This window comes from Geotrypetes seraphini, chromosome 8, assembly GCF_902459505.1.
Source record: "Geotrypetes seraphini chromosome 8, aGeoSer1.1, whole genome shotgun sequence".
Classification (NCBI taxonomy): domain Eukaryota; kingdom Metazoa; phylum Chordata; class Amphibia; order Gymnophiona; family Dermophiidae; genus Geotrypetes; species Geotrypetes seraphini.
The window spans coordinates 169,673,959-169,691,668 of NC_047091.1; the positions used below are offsets into that span (position 1 = coordinate 169,673,959).

The 17,710-nt window shown below is 44.7% G+C and overlaps 1 protein-coding gene across 2 annotated transcripts in view; it reads left to right on the top strand.

The window, feature by feature from the left end:
* MYO18B (myosin XVIIIB) overlaps positions 1 to 17,710 on the top strand; it is a 565,740-nt gene that overhangs the window by 117,618 nt on the left and 430,412 nt on the right. For both annotated transcript variants that reach the window (XM_033955841.1, XM_033955842.1), the window contains one exon: positions 4,052 to 4,115. In XM_033955841.1, coding sequence (XP_033811732.1) covers positions 4,052 to 4,115 — 64 coding nt within the window. The remainder of the gene's footprint in view (positions 1 to 4,051; positions 4,116 to 17,710) is intronic.

Sequence of the window (17,710 nt, forward strand, 5' to 3'; positions counted from 1 at the left end):
GGTGGTAGATGTTTAGAATGGTCTCCTGGAAGAGATGGTGGAGACAAGAGTCTGTGTCTGAATTCAAGAAAGCCTGGGATAGTCACGTGGGATCTCTTAGAGAGAGGAAGAGATAATGGTTACTGCGGATGGGCAGCTCTATGACCTCACAATGCAGGTGCACAGAGCCTTAGCCTATAGGAAGAGGAGATGCAAATGTTAAGAACCTTAGCCAATAGGGAGAGGAGGAGATAATGGTTACTGCAGATGGGCAGACTGGATGGACTATTTGGCCTTTATCTGCCATCATGTTTCTATGTTAAAAAAACATGTTACATTGTGTTTGAATTGAGAACCATTGAGGACTATTTCTGGTTGCTATGGGTAAAGAATGGGAATAGAATATGTTTTGTGGTTAGCAAGCTGCAAATACTATGTCCTAATTGGCACTACGTACCACCTTCTAAAGAGGAGATGCTAACCCTTGGATTCTATATAGGCTACCCAAAATTCGGTGCACAGATTTGGGTTAACAACTGGTGTTAATTTGGCACTAATTTGGAGTTATTCATGGATCTTCCCTAAGCCATATTCTATAACATGTGCAACTCAGAAGGGGACACAGTCATGGGAAAGGCTTGAATGGGTCAGGGGTATTTCCAGAATTCGGGTGCGATGTTATAGAAAAGGGTCATTTATGTGCCCAACTGCCATTAGCTGCGCGCCAGCAATGACATCGGGTTTCAGCAGGCGTACATGTTTGCGCCCAAAGTTAGGCACGAGATCTGCACTCAGAGGGACATTCTGTGAATGGCGTCTGAAAAGATAGGTGCCTATCATGTGTCAATCACGCTTAAGCGCCTATTACAGAATCGCGCCTCTAATATAGGTCAGAGCTTTAAAGTCCTACATTATAGGTGCCTAAGTCTCTTTTAGAGAAGCATGCCTTGCTTCGCCTAAGTCTTTCTACGCCCCTAAACACGCCTTCTTTGGAGTTAGGCGCTAGAGAATGACACGGTGACAAAATTCATCACCGTCCCCATCCCCGCGGATAACCGCAGGAAACCATCTTCATGTCATTCTTTAAAGAGAGAGGGAAGAATCAGAATATGAATGGCCACAACCACTGACCCGCAAGCTTTGCTTTGAAGAATGCTGGTGTAGAAGGACTGAGGTTGAAACAGACACTACAGAATGACAATCTCTGGTATTCAGAGCAGATATTGTGATGTCATAATGCCTCATTCCACCAGTGCCTAAGAGCCAATCACATCAGTGATGTCACAATGGCTTCATTATCCTTGGCTCACATAAGAATCAGAGTATGAATGGCCACAGCCACTGACCCGCAAGCTTTGCTTTGAAGAATGCTGGTGTAGAAGGACTGAGGTTGAAATAGACACTAAAAAATGACATGGGATTATTTCCCGCGGTTATCCGCGGGGACGGGAATGGTGATGAATTTTGTCACCGTGTCCTTCTCTATTAGGCGCCGCAAGGCACCATGAGATAGGTGCCTATCTTTTGTAGAATCGCGCTTATGGAAAGCGCTTATTGCCCAATTCTTTTTTATTTTTTAAAATTATGAGCTTGGTAAAGCATATAATTGAAGCCAATTTACTAGTTAAATTATTTAGGTGCCTCACAGAATTTTAGGGGCGTTTTCTCAAAAGTGCGAAACGTCCAAAACCCCAGAATAAGTTGTCACTTGGACTCTCTCTCACTAAAATGTTCAAGTGCTGATTTTTGAAACAAAAATGTTAGACGTTTTTGCGGGATAATTTTCCTTCCAAAATGTCTAACGAGTAAAGGGACATGTTAGAGGTGTGTCTTGGGTAGGCTTTGGGGTGGTCTAGACTTGGACGTCTTGCAAGACATCCTGCATGGAACTAGGATGTTTTAGGCTAGACCTGTTTTTGAAGTGTGCAAGTGCCAAAATGTTACCCAAACTGACCAGATCACCACTGTTGTGATTAAGTCATGACCCCCCCCCCCCACACACACACACACTCCCCTAGTGGTCCTAGACCCCCTCCAATCCCCAGATATTCAAACAGTACATACCTAAACCTAGAATCTCTGCATCTGTTATAGGGAAGACAATTAGTAGCCATATATGGGCTAGTGAATCATAGAGAGGATGGGCCAGGCCCATATGCCACTCTAACCACTGGAAACCATAAATCCTCCAAAAAAACACCAAGGCCCTACTATATTGCCATATAGGTGCCACCTGTAGAAATAAGGGCTCTTGGGGTGGTAGACAGGTGGCTATACTAGGTTTTAGAGGAGTTTTAGAAGGCTCACCATAAATTATAAGGGGTTTATGGTGAGATGTACTATATACATGGCACCCTTTCAGTGAAGTTTATAGCAATACCCTCTAAGGTGCCCCACTGCTCTATTGGCACGCCTATGTGGCTAGTCCATTACAATGCTGGCCCTTCCCACATTTAAATGGTACTGTGGGAGTATGTGATGCAGGGGTTAGAGCTACAACCTCAGCACCCTGAGGCTGTGGGTTCAAATCCCTGGATGCTTCTTGTGACCCTGGGCAAGTCATTTAATCCCCAGGTACACTAGATAGAGTTTGAGCCCACCGGGACAAATAGGGAAATATGATAAAGTACCTGAATGTAAACCACTTAGGATATAAGTGGTATATAAGTAATTAAATAAATAATAAAATACTGATTTGGATGTTTCTGACTTGAACGGTTTTGAAGTTGAAAATGGAGTATAAAGTTAGACATCCTGGTGGTCTAGACATTCTGGCGGCCAAGATGTCCAAGTAGACGATTATTTTTAAAAAAAAAATTATTTGGACGTCCAGTTCAAAAATGGCCGTATTTTTGGTCTTCGACTTTGGACATTTTGTTGAAAACGTCCAAATCGGACTTAGACGTTCCGTTTGAAAATGGTCCTCTTTGCCCCTCTAAGTTAGTATTCTGCAAAGGGTGCTCTGTGCAGAGGGCAGAAAACGATTTTAGCACAGATCTTTCCAGTGGCTGACTCTGGGCGCCGTTTACAGAATTCCTCCCAAGCGTTTCCTTGCTGACGCTCTTCCGGAGTCTGTTGTAGGGGAAAACACCTTCCAGGGTTTCAAAACTAAGCTAGACAAGTTTCTGCTAAACTGGGACGTACACAGGTGAGGCTGGACTCATTTTAGAGCTCTGGTCTTTGACCCGGGGGCCGCCGCGTGAGCGGACTGCTGGGCACGATGGACCACTGGTCTGACCGAGCAGCGGCAATTCTTATGTTCTTATGTAACTCCAAGCACAGTACCGCATGGTATGTGCGAATTTAACGTGGCGCCCGTGTTGGCAAATGCTGGGAACACCACCAAATTGTTCATAGACAACGGCACAAAAGACAAAAGCACGCGCCGACAATTGAGCACAGTGCGGAGGCACACGCCGCACAAAATTACAGTTTTTAGGGGCTCCGACGGGGGGGTTTTGTTGGGGAACCCCCCCCAGTTTACTTAATAGACATCGCGCCGGCGTTATGGGGGTTTTGGGGGGTTGTAACCCTCCACATTTTACTGTAAACTGAACTTTTCCCCTAAAAACAGGGAAAAAGTTAAGTTTTCAGTAAAATGTGGGAGGTTACAACCCCCCACACCCCCCACAATGCCCCCACAATGCGGCTCGATGTCTATTAAGTAAAGTGGGGATTCCACCCCATGCCCCCCCCCGTCGGAGCCCTAAAAACAGTAATTTAGAGTGGCACGTGCCTCTGCGCTGCGCTCAATTGTCTGGGCGCGCCTTTGTCCCGGCGCGCTTTTGACCTGACACCCCGCCAAATAGCTGCCGTTTTTAATTCACAGCTACCGCATGGTAAAATCCCGTGTTATACTTCAGAAGCTGCAAATTTTACTAGGGTTTAGTAAAAAGGGCCTTTAATTTTGAACAGCTCCTTAAGTGATATTAAACGATGCTTACACACTGTACTGTGACATTTTATGAGCTGAATCCGTTCGATCCTCTCCTTGTAAGACACAATAATATCCAACATCTGTAGTCGAGGCACAATCTAATCCTCATTTCCTTTCTTTCATAACCGGTTGCAGAACGGAGCTGTGCATGCACCAGATGGCTGAGAGCAACTCCTTTGGAATCACGCCGTGTTTGAAGGTGAGAGCTTGCTTTATGACTCCAGTTTTCTCTTCACAGCCAGAGCTCCAAATGAAATGTGGCTGCAACAACCATACGTCACGTGTGTGGCTGCCAGAGAATATTGTCACAGAACTATTCTGAAACCCCCCTTCCCCCCTCCCATACAAAGTACACGGTAATGATTCTCTTTAAATGTACAGTTGGTCAGTTCTTCACAAGGTGCAGGGAGGGAAGGAGCAGAAGACAAGGAGAAGAAGGGAAGGCAAGGAGGAGAAGAGAGGGAGCGAGGGGGGGGGAAGAAGGGGATAAAAGAAGAGATTAAAATATATGAAAACTGTATTAGAGAGAAGAAAAACAAGCAGAATGTTAGGAATTATTAAGAAAGAAATAGAGAATGAAACAAAGAATATCATAATGCCTCTGTAACACTCCATGGCATCAGAACATAAGAAAAAGCCTTACTGGGTCAACCCAATGGTCCATCAAGCCCAGTAGCCCATTCTCATGGTGGCCAATCCATGTTCCTAGTACCTGGCCAAAACCCAAAGAGTAGCAACATTCCAGCATCTCAAAGAATAGCAAGATTCCGGAACCCCAAAGAGAGCAACATTCCAGAGCTGAGACTGTGATGTCATAATGCCTCATTCCACAGTGCCTCAGAGCCAACCTTATCAGTAATGCTACAATGGTTTGATTGTCCTATACTTGGCTCATATACGAACAGCCTTACTGGGTCAGACCAATGATCCATCTAGCCCAGTAGCCTGTCCTCACGGTGGCCAATCCAGTTCACTAGTACCTGGCCAAAACCCAAAAAGTAGCAACATTCCATGCTACCGATCCAGGGCAAGCAGTGGCTTCCCCCATGTCTTTCTCAATAACAGACTCTGGACTTTTCCTCCAGGAACTTGTCCAAACCTTTCTTAAAACCAGTCACATCTTGACTTTTATGTGCAATTTTAATTGCCGCATCTAAAAAAAAAGATAGACTCCCAGTTTCTTTGATGCTTTGAGTTGCGTGTGCAGATTAATTGATTAACAAGCCAATCTGCGTCAATAATTGGCCACAAACAAGCAATTATCAATACCAATTGACACCAATTAGAATTTACGTACACATCTTTTTAGGCGTATTCTATAAAGAGGTGTGTCAAACCAAAAAGGGGGTGTGGTGATGGGAGGGGCATGAGTGAGTCATGGGCATTCCAAAAATTTACGTGCAGTGATATAGAATATGCCTGATCAATGCCTAAGTTAGACGCAGGGATTTATACCAGGTTTTAGTTGATATAAATGGTCACGTCTAAATTTAGTCAAAGGTCCTGCTGCTAATTGCTGTTTTATAAACTGGGCCTAACTTTAGGCATGGGTTATAGAATTGTGCTTAGAAGGGGGACTATTTTCCACTTCAAATTTTGGGCACCATAATTGAACAGACCCACCATGGAGCCGCATTTTGGTGAAGACCGCCTGCCTCAGGGGGTTGCAGAATCTTATAGAGTGCTGGTAAATTGTTTGTTGCTGTTGTATCAAAACAGTTCTGTGTAAAATTTCAAATCTTATCCACCACAAAGCTGAAGGAAAAAAAACTACATTTTTGAAGGTACTAAGGCTTTAAAAAGCAGGAAAACAGAGTGCTAAGTTTGTGCGGAGAGAGCTGAAATACAGAGATTCAAAGGGACTGGAGGAGTTGCCGTACAGTGAGAGATTAGAGAAACTGGGCCTCTTCTCCCTTGAAAAGAGGAGACTGAGAGGGGACATGATCGAAACATTCAAGATAATGAAGGGAATAGATTTAGTAGATAAAGACAGGTTGTTCACCCTCTCCAAGGTAGAGAGAACGAGAAGGCACTCTCTAAAGTTAAAAGGGGATAAATTCCATACAAAAGTAAGGAAGTTCTTCTTCACCCAGAGAGTGGTAGAGATCTGGAACGCTTTTCCGGAGGCTGTTATAGGGGAAAACAGCCTCCAGGGATTTAAGACGAAATTAGGCAAGTTCCTGCTGAACCAGAACGTACACAGGTAAGGCCCATCTAGTCTGCACATCCTTAGTAACCATTATCTCTTCCTCTCCCTATTGGCTAAGGCTCTTAACATTTGCATCTCCTCTTCCTATAGGCTAAGGCTCTGTGCCTGCATTGTGAGGTCATAGAGCTGCCCATCCGCAGTAACCATTATCTCTTTCTCTCTCTGAGAAATCCCACTTCCTATCCCAGGCTGTCTTGAATTCAGACACAGTCTCTGTCTCCACCACCTCTTCCGGGAGACTGTTCCACGCATCTACCACCCTTTCTGTAGAAAAGTATTTCCTTAGATTACTCCTATGCCATATCATTGCAGAGTTTCCTTTCAAATGAAAGATTCGACTCATGCATTTTTACATTACGTAGGTATTTAAACGTCTCTATCAAACTGGCTGCCACTCAAAGCCCAAATGATGAAGTTACGACTGCCTGTCTTATTTTGGTCACACTGTCACAAGAGAAAGATCATTGGAGAAGGACATTATGTTTGGGAAGGTTGAAGGAACCAGGCTATAAAGGGTGACCTGCAATCAGATGGCTGGACACGCTGAAAAAAACCCCCAAATGTGGATGACCCTGAAGGACCTTACCAGACTAGCACAAAACTGATCTCTTTTCAGATCTGTAATTCATCAAGTCGCTTGGACTTGAGTGCAAGTCGATGGCATCTAACTAACTAACCAGGTAGTTACCCTGTTAGTGGCCTGAAAATTGCTACTGACTGAATGGGGTTACCATATGGCTCCAGAAAAAGGAGGCTGGATTGAGACCAATGTTCCCCCTAAGCTGAGCACATGAGCGATCGGTCACTATTTTCATTGGCGTCGCTCATAATTTTTCTCGTGTCGCTCACTAAAATACGCAGTGGGCGCAACTGGAATCGAGCGCGGGCGGAGGTGAGAGGAAGCGGCGGTAGCTCAGGCCAAGCGCTGGCGTGGCACCGCGAAAGGGGACGGAAGCGGCGCGAGTCTGGCGCTTGTCGTTCTCCTCGAGCGACGCCGTGCCTGCGCGTGCTCCTCGGAGCCTTGTTATTTCCATCCACCACTCTGCACCGCCGCCTGAAATGTTTTTTGAAGCTTCGGTCTGCCCTGCTCGTCTTAGTGTATTTTAAGTTGAAAGATGCAGCGGCGGCTCCTCTCAAGATCCCCGACTGCATCGGACTTCTGACGCAGGTGGGGATCGTGAGAGGAGCCGCTGCCACGTCTTTCAGCTTAAAAATACACTAAGGCAAGGAGCAGGGCAGACTGAAGAACAGCATGAACATACCAGCAAGGCTGGGGACTCGCGCATGCGCACTCCTGCGGCCACGGACCTACACCTCACAGAACACGCAGATAGGAGCGCGCATGAGCGGCTAGCGTTTTATTATATAGGAGTATGTAACTTGTCGCTCATGCATATTTTTTTTGCACACACCTCATCAATCCTTAGAGGGAACATTGATTGAGACATGCGGGTTTTACTTCCATTGTTTTCCTCATGTATGGGGAGAGGGTGTGCCTTAGTTCCCGGGATTCAGCAACGAGCTTCCACAGACATCATCTTCTTATGACATCATTGTGGTCAATTGAGTTTTCTATTGTCTCTAAAGTCACCTGCTGACCTCCCTGTGTGAAGCCACCCCAGGTTGTTACCTTCCTAGAGAACTCAATTTTCAGACCTTATTGGAGCTTCCTCTGCAAAACTTGAATTTTTTTTCCTTATTAGAGAACAAAGCTGGATATCAGAAAATACCAGAGTGCAATCAGTGCGCTGTTTCATTTTGTTGAGGATTTAGCCTGCTTTGGATACAGCAGAAATAGTGTCATGGTAACAATAATGCAAAAGCTCCTTTAATAAACATTAAACCATGGGGGAGTTGGAGTAATATTGTTGCATGAGACATGGAAACAGATAATAATTTTTTATTTTTTATTTTTTAAATAAAAGTGGCAATAGTATGCCTATTTATGAAATCCTATTCCAAACCCGGCAGAAATCATTCTCTTTGAAAATCAATTCTTCAAAAACATAAAAACAACCATCCCCTCTAAAAAAACAAAAATAAAAACAATGGTTTTTCTTCCATAGCAATCGCTGATCTCACACTAAGGGCTCCTTTCACGAAGCCACTTTAGTGGCTTTATCGCGCGCGACTTTTAATCACGCGCTAACCCCCCGCGCTAGCCGGAAAAACTACCGCCCTCTCAAGAGGAGGCGGTAGCGGCTAGCACAGCCGGCAGTTTAGCGCACGCTATTACACGCGTTAAACCGCTAACGCGCCTTTGTAAAAGGAGCCCTAAATAGTCTTCTAATCTAGGGGTCCTTTTATTAAGGCCCACTAACCAATTTAGCCCGCGCTAAATGCGAAGGCATTCATTATATTCTGTGGGCGCCTTCGCTTTTAGCGCATGCTAAATCGGTTAGCGCACCTTAATAAAAAGACCCCTAATGTTCACCCAATAAAGAGTCTCAGACCCAAACTGGGCCTCTGTGTGAAATTCAATGCAAAGAAATGCAGAGTAATGCATTTGGGGATTAATAATAGGAAGGAACCGTATATGCTGGGAGGAGAGAAGCTGATATGCACGGACGGGGAGAGGGACCTTGGGGTGATAGTGTCCGAAGATCTAAAGGCGAAAAAACAGTGTGACAAGGCAGTGGCTGCTGCCAGAAGGATTCTGGGCTGTATAAAGAGAGGCGTAGTCAGTAGAAGGAAGAAGGTGTTGATGCCCCTGTACAGGTCATTGGTGAGGCCCCACTTGGAGTATTGTGTTCAGTTTTGGAGACCATATCTGGCGAAAGACGTAAGAAGATTTGAGGCGGTCCAGAGGAGGGCGACGAAAATGATAGGAGGCTTGCGCCAGAAGACGTATGAGGAGAGACTGGAAGCCCTGAATATGTATACCCTAGAGGAAAGGAGAGACAGGGGAGATATGATTCAGACGTTCAAATACTTGAAGGGTATTAACGTAGAACAAAATCTTTTCCAGAGAAAGGAAAATGGTAAAACCAGAGGACATAATTTGAGGTTGAGGGGTGGTAGATTCAGAGGCAATGTTAGGAAATTCTACTTTACGGAGAGGGTGGTGGATGCCTGGAATGCGCTCCCGAGAGAGGTGGTGGAGAGTAAAACTGTGACTGAGTTCAAAGAAGCGTGGGATGAACACAGAAGATTTAGAATCAGAAAATAATATTAAAGATTGAACTAGGCCAGTTACTGGGCAGACTTGTACGGTCTGTGTCTGTGCATGGCCGTTTGGAGGAGGATGGGCAGGGGAGGACTTCAATGGCTGGGAGGGTGTAGATGGGCTGGAGTAAGTCATAACAGAGATTTTGGCAGGTGGAACCCAAGCACAGTACCGGGTAAAGCTTTGGATTCTTGCCCAGAAATAGCTAAGAAGAAAAAAAAAAAAAAAAAAATTTTTAAATTGAATCAGGTTGGGCAGACTGGATGGACCATTCGGGTCTTTATCTGCCGTCATCTACTATGTTACTATGATTATTCATCTAGAAAAAACCTTTCCTTTAGAATTTTGCAGTTTATAAAGAAATAGCCTGTTCTGGTTTCTGGATAAATTATTTCTGGGGTTTTGTTGCATGCTAACCAGTTAAAGAGAACTAGATAGCCAAAGATTTAAGTCAGGGGTGTCCAACCTTTTGGTTTCCCTGGGCCGCATTGGCCGAAAAAATGTTTCTGAGGCTGCACAAACGCGCAAACGCTGCAGCAAGACAGAGGAGAGAGCTGGCAAGACGGTAAACACCCGGGGGCAGCAGAGGAAAACACTGCATCGCCCTCGACCGGGGCCGCCCAAAATACTTCACTGTGCCACATGCGGCCCTCGGGCCGCAGGTTGGACACCCCTGATTTAAGTGATGGTGCACCTCAGCAGCTCTGCTCTGTTTATGTTTTATTAAAACTTGTCATACAGCTTAAGCATCCATGGGGAGGGGGGGGGGGGGCTGAACAGCTTTTCAAAACCCGACAATTTGTCTGGGTTTTGAAAAGCCTCCTCAAATCGCGCCGACAAAAGCAGGCAACGGGATGGGTGTGGGGGGCTGAGGCAGGGCTAGGGCGGGACTGGGGGCAGGATTAGGGCATTACAGGATGGGGGTGGGTGGTACTGGGCGGGCCTGGGGCGGGCCTGGGGGGGCGGATTTTCCAATTGGAAAATCTGGCAACCCTAAGCATACGACAGGTCTAAGCAGTTTACGATACAGATTAAATATAAAAAGAACTCCAATAATAATAGGAAAGGCCACAAAGAATACCAATAAAAATAACATCATATTTGTCTTGAGAAAACACCATCTACCCTAAAAAAAATTACTAAATCTAAAAATAAATCTAATCTTAAATCATATCTGAATGTCGTCTAACCACCACAATCCCTGGAATCATACCGCAGGGTCAAACTCTATCAATAAATATGAGTAAAATCTGATAAGGATATATCATTCCCAAACGCCTCACAAAAATAGAAAGTTTATAAGTGCATAACCTCTGCATCAACTATCCCCGCCCCCCTCCATCAATATTAGGTTTGCCAGATTTTCCAATTGGAAAATCCGGACCCCCTAGATCCACCCCCAGGCATGCCCAGTTCCGCACATCCCCGCCCTGTAACCCCTAATCCCGCCCCCAGTCCCGCCCTAGCCACTGCCTGCTCCTATCGGGAGCATGCGTGGCCTTGCTCCCTGCCTGACACGATTTGAGGAGGCTTTTCAAAACCCGGACAAAGTGCTGTCTGGACCCCTGGACGTGTCCTCAAAGGAGAAATCCGGACGTCTGATAACCCTAATCAAGATACACTAGAGGTTTTTAGCGCAGGCCGACACTTATAGAATTCCTATGAGCATCGGAGCCTACGCTAAAAGCCTCTAGCACAGTTGATAAAAGAGGGCCATGTTTAATGGAGCAAGTGTTATAGTTACTAAGGCACATTTAAAAAAAATGCACTTACTACACCTTACTGTATATTACTGCAGGCGTTGCTAACTCTTTGGGGTTTTTTTTGCGGTAAATGTTTTTTGCGCTGCTGAAACTGAGAACAAATGCCCTAAGTTGTTAAACCTCCCTCACTTCCAGACGCCCTAGAGAAAGCAATCTCCATAGCATAAAGACTCCCACCCTTCAATACCCCATAAATGTGAGCCCTCCAAGTCACTCAGTCCCCCTGGCACATACCGGTCATTTTCCTGGTGTCTAGTTTAGAACATAAGAACATAAGCAATGCCTCCGCTGGGTCAGACCTGAGGTCCATCGTGCCCAGCAGTCCGCTCATGCGGCGGCCCAACAGGTCCAGGACCTGTGCAGTAATCCTCTATCTATATCCCTCTATCCCCTTTTCCAGCAGGAAATTGTCCCATCCTTTCTTGAACCCCAGTACCGTACTCTGCCCTATTACGCTCTCTGGAAGCGCATTCCAGGTGTCCACCACACGTTGGGTAAAGAAGAACTTCCTAGCATTCGTTTTGAATCTGTCCCCTTTCAACTTTTCTGAATGCTCTCTTGTTCTTTTATTATTCAAAAGTTTGAAGAATCTGTCCCTCTCTACTCTCTCTATGCCCTTATGGCAGTTGCAATGTGCCAGTACTTTAAATATGTACCCGGAGCAGTGAAAGAGCACAGCAGTGCCATCCTACATTCAGATAAGTTACCTATCTTTTTCTTGCATGTTATTAGCAGGTGGCAGAGACAGTGAACTTGCTGTGATGGTCTCTATTATAACTGACTCCGTGACTTTTCACTAGAGCTTGGTCATGGGTCTGAGCGTTCACCCAGAAATCCAGAGTCACTGTGTGACCACAAATGCATTCGGTTGTTTATGTGGAAACAAGGTGATTATTTTTTGAATTGTTATATGGTTATCACCTTTGAAGAAACAAGGTCCCTTATATTTTATGTATAAATGCATAAAGCCATATTTTTTGGGTGGTCATAATATCTTCACTTTCATGTGACTGTATAAGCTCATATTGCAAATCTTGGAAGTACTTCATGGTACATGTCTGCTGGTAAAGTGGGTGAATAGGATTGATTTTTATCACAAAATAGGCAGTAGCATAAGTGACCAAAAATATACCAAATACCGATGTAGTTCACAATTATTACCTTGACCACAAACACTTATAAGAAAATGGACCCTCGTTTTACAAAGAGATTTACTAATTACATCATGGGTCTAAACTCCCCCCCCCATCTTTGTATGCAAATCTCTTTTATGCATATTCATTGTGTGGTGCGGTGGTTGGAGCTACAGCCTCGGCACCCTGAGGTTGTGGGTTTGAATCCTGCACTGCTCCTTCTGACCCTTGGCAAGTCACTTAATCCCCCCATTGCCCCAGGTACATTAGATAGAGTGGGATCCCGCTGGGACAATTAGGGAATAATGCTTAAGTACCTGGATAATTTGTAATCCGCATAGAATTGTAGGATACGTGGAATATAAATTATTATTTTTTTAAAATAAATCCTGAAAACTCAACCAGCTGGGTATGTCCCAAGGACTGGATTGAGAACCACTGGTCTAATACATGAATCAGAGAGGCCAGATGGTTTGTTTGGAATAGGAGGGATTTTAATGCTAAGGTAACAATGGCATGAAGAGAAACCCATAGAACCTATAACTCGGTCCCTAATAAAGAGGGTTTTGTTACACAAACTCTACAGTACACAGCGTAGAGAATGACATGGAGACAAATATGTCCCCGTCCTTATGGCATCTGTCTCCAACCCCATCCCATCCCTGTGAATTCTCTCCCTGTCCCTGTCAGCTCTGTCCTCATCTGCACAAGCCTCAAACACTTTAAAATCCTAAGTAGCAACATTCTAGAACTCAGATTGTGATGTCATAATGCCTCATTCCACCAATGCCTAAGCTCCGTCCTCATCTGCACAAGCTTCAAACACTTTAAAACCATAAGTAGTAACATTCTAGAGCTCAGATTGTGATGTCATAATGCCTCATTCCACCAATGCCTAAGCTCCGTCCTCATCTGCACAAGCTTCAAACACTTTAAAACCATAAGTAATAACATTCTAGAGCTCAGATTGTGATGTCATAATGCCTCATTCCACCAATGCCTAAGGTCCGTCCTCATCTGCACAAGCTTCAAACACTTTAAAACCATAAGTAATAACATTCTAGAGCTCAGATTGTGATGTCATAATGCCTCATTCCACCAATGCCTAAACTCTATTCTCATCTGCACAAGCTTCGAACACTTTAAAATCATAAGTGTTTGAGGCTTGTGCAGATGAGGACAGCATTTGCAGGGATGGGGTAGGGACAAGGACAGAACTCATGGGAACTGGACAGGGATGGAGTTAGATCCTGCCGGGATGGGGACAAATTTTTCCTGTGCCATTCTCTATACAGGTCCTACTGTGTGAATATAAAAATTATTATAATTGATTAGCCATACCTTTGCACACCCTATATCGTTCTATAATACACATGTAGATGTTGAAAGGAAACAATTGAGCAGAATACAAAATCATAATGTTCTTCTTTGTGATTAAATGTACGAGGATTTATTACGAACGCCCACTCTCAAGCTGCCTTCCATGTGTTCTGCCATTTAAGCCTCTCTGCTGAGAGGAATCGAACAAACCCCTGTGATTACCTAATCCTTTTACACAGCATCTTGGAGAAATGGGAAAAATACAAGTAAGCAAAGATGCAAAACTATCACAGTTCAAGGCAGGTTAAGAAATTAGAAATGTTGTTTACATAAGACATTTCTGAAGTGCCAGGCAAAAAAAAAAAAAAAGGTTGACGAAAGACGTAGAATTTATATGTTTGTAGTGTTCTATAATGGAACCTAGGGGCCTGATTCCATAAATAGCGCCTAACAATGCCTTACTCCTAGGCACTGCTCAATCAACCGCTAGACATCATTTATAGAATTGTGCCTAGAGGTGCTTAACTCGACTTAGTTGTAGCTTGGGGTCCTAGTGTTCAGGCGCTGGTATATTAGGAAAGGGCCTAATTTCTTGGCCTAATTTACCGGCATCTAACACAGACGCCTAGAAACGTCTAAGTCATACCACGCCTATTCGCCACCCCTCACCATGCCCACTTTTCAGGTAGGCATTGTTATGTGCCGCTAGGCACCTCAACTTAGCTGTCACCAGGCACCACTCTGAGTTACACATGCAACTCTTAATTAATTGTTTAAAAATTTTTTTTTTTAATGAGCTTTAATGGTGTGGTCAATTATCACACCAATTAAGCTCATTATTCACCCCCTCTTTTACAAAGGTGCGATAAGCTTTTTAGCACGTGCTAAATTCACACTAAATGCTAACGCGTGCATATTATCCTATGGCCACGTTAGCGTTAGCGCATGTGTTAATTTAGCACGCGCTAAATCTGAGCTAAAACGCTTAGCACATCTTTGTAAAAGAGGGCCTCAATTTTGCCTGCTGCATGGAACTTGGCGCCTAGCGGTGACTAATTTAGACACCATGTAGGAGTGGCAGGGCAGGATTAACCAATAGGCCAAGTAAGGCAAGTGCCTAGGGCCCAAAATGGTCAGGGGGGCCCGATGAAGGAGGGCATCAACATTGTTTTTTCCAAACGGCGATGGGCCCCTCCAGCATCGATTGGGAACGCGGCGCCCCCCCCCCCCATCGACGGAAAGTAAGACAAGCAAGCAACACGGGTAAGAAAGGCAATGGGAACTGTAATTGTGCAAGCGGTGCTGCTTGCCCAAAGCTTCCCTCTGATGTAGCTTCCTGTTTCCGCCTGGTCGCATGGTGGGGTGGGGCGGGGCAGGGGGCCCAGTGTACTTGTGTGCCTAGGGGCCCTCGACAAATTAATCCTGCCCTGAGGAGCGGTACTTCGGTGTGATGGTATGTGATGATCTTAAGGTGGCCAAACAGATTGAAAAGGTGACGGCGAAAGCTAGAAGGATGCTAGGGTGCATAGGGAGAGGTATGACCAGTAGGAAAAAGGAGGTATTGATGCCCCTGTATAAGACTCTGGTGAGACCTCATTTAGAATATTGTGTACAATTCTGGAGGCCGCAACTTCAAAAAGATATAAAAAGGATGGAGTCGGTCCAGAGGAAGGTGTGTGGTCTTCATCATAAGGCATATGGAGACAGACTTAAAGATCTCAATCTGTATACTTTGGAGGAAAGGCGGGGAAGAGGAGATATGATAGAAACATTTAAATACCTACAAGGCATAAATACAATGGCTTCAAATGAAAGGAGGCTCTGGAATGAGAGGGCATAGGATGAAGTTACAAGGTGATAGGCTCAGGAGTAATCTAAGAAAATACTTTTTTTTAAGGCAAGGGGGGGGGGGGGATTCAGTAGAGGTGGTGGAGACAAAGTCTGTGTCTGAATCCAAGAAAGTGTGGGGCAAGCATGTGGGATCTCATAGGGAGAGGAGGAAATAATGGATGCTGCGGATGGGCAGACTGGATGGGCCATTTGACCTTTATCTGTCTTCATGTTTAAGTTCCATTATGGATTGTACTGCACAGTCTTGGGACACCTAAATGGTCCCAACTTATAGAATTGTCCTCCTTTGTTGCAAACCCTAGGTCATTGGCACTTCACGGAAGAGTTTAAAGCTCTGCTTTCCTTGGGTTAAGGCTTTGGCTGGTCACTGACCCTTCAGAGCTGAGAATAGGGTCTTTTGCCTGTAATAGAAAAATCTGAAACTTCAGTTACCTCAAGATGAGCACTTTTTCCACTGTGGCCGTATCTGTCCTTTTCCTAAAGAAGGAACAAGCAACAGACAGCTTGTTAGAGTTCTTTGGCATATGCAAATTAGCTTCCAGTCTCTCTCACAGACTTATGCAAATTAGATTCCAGTCTCTCTCTCAGAGTTCCATATTTGCAATCCAACAAGGTTTGACAACATTCTTTTCTTAGCCTTCTCTAAACATTTATCTAAAAAAACTTGACTCCCACACATGGGAGTGTTAGACTCTCTCCAGCAAGGGCTTGTCTTTTTGAGTTTGGGGTTATGTCGGATTGTTTTCACAAACAGTGAGGTTTAGCAGGAATATATGGACTCCTGAAGGTGGATTTTGCTGAAACATGGACCATGTCAGATCCAATCATTTTGTATTATGATTATGATATGCTACCACACCTTTTTGGGGGATTTAACAAGAATATTTTCAACACTTTTTATTGCGGACACCTTGTGTCATCCAGATACTGCGTGGCTTTTTCCCACTTTTTATGTTGTTCCTATTTCATAATGGAACCGAGGGGCCTGAGAACTCTCAGGGAGAGGAGGAGATAGTGGATGCTGCGGTTAAGTATAGGCAGACCTATACCCACTATAAACTCCCCAACCCTGAAATGTCCTATAGAAATAATAAATAGTAGTAATAGGCAGACTGGATGGACCATTTGGCCTTTATCTGCCATCATGTTACAATGTTTCTATAACCATAAAGTTCTATGACATCATAATGCAGGTGTAAAGAGCCTTAGCCAATAGCGAGAGGAGGAGATAGTGGATGCTGGGGATGGGTCATTTGGACTTTATCTGCCATCATGTTTGTATAAGAACTGAGAGCTCCTATCCAGCTTCCTCAGCCTGGGTTAGGACAAAACCTATGGTCCCCATCCCTAGCTGCTGCTTTCAGTTCACAGAAAAAAAAAAATGCAAGAAAACATTGTCCCACTTTTTGAAGTAAGTACCTTTTTCCTTTTTTGTCCATCATTGAATCTGTTTCCAATAAGCATTCCAAGTCGGAGCTTCACAGGTAATCTATTCTCTCCCATCTGTAGGCTTTGGGCTTTCCTAGGGTAACCAGATTTTTAGTTTTTTTAAAACAGAGAACACGTGGCTCCGCTCCATTCCGCCCACAGCCCTGCTCCATTCCATCCTCCAACCCTGGCCCTCCACAAGCCTCAACTCTTCAGGGCTGCATCTGGAGGGACTCTGTGCGTGCATGGTTGTGATGCGATGATGTCATACTCGACGTTGTGTCTTATCTTATATGCAGACCCCTCCAGACACAGCCTCCCCCCCCCAAGAGACGAGGTTTTCAAAAACCTGGACAAGCTGCCGGGTTTTGAAAGCCCACTTAGATACTCAAATAGTCCTCTAAAAAGAGGGCATATGTGGATAAATCCGTACATCTGGTAACCCTAGGTGTTTCCATCTTTCCCCCTCACCCTTCTAGAATTTTCTGCCTCTTGGGAGATATTTTATGGGACCTCAAAGTTTCCCTTCTCCTTAGCTCCCAGCCTATCTGTTAGCTTGTCTTATTATGCTCCCAATTAAAATAACTGGTTTTCTCTTCCTTGCCTCTCCTAATATGGGTATGGTTTCCTCCTGGATTGAGGAAGCTTTCCTGCTCCCCACCCTTCTGGGCCACACTTCCTATTTATCCTCCGCTTGGGTTGGAAACCATCTAGCTGGCCTCTCCCTTTCTGTGCTCTGGAAGTTTTCTGTTCTAGCCCAGACTTTCTGGGAATTGTAGTCTCTCTTCCCTTTCCTTTCTTAAAGGAAAACTGCCCTTTCTTCTATAGTGTTTAACTTTAATAGATAATCAGAGTCTTATAACTCTCCCCTGTGGTACTCGTATGACAGGGGACAACCTCTACTTGTCACAACACAAGCCCCGA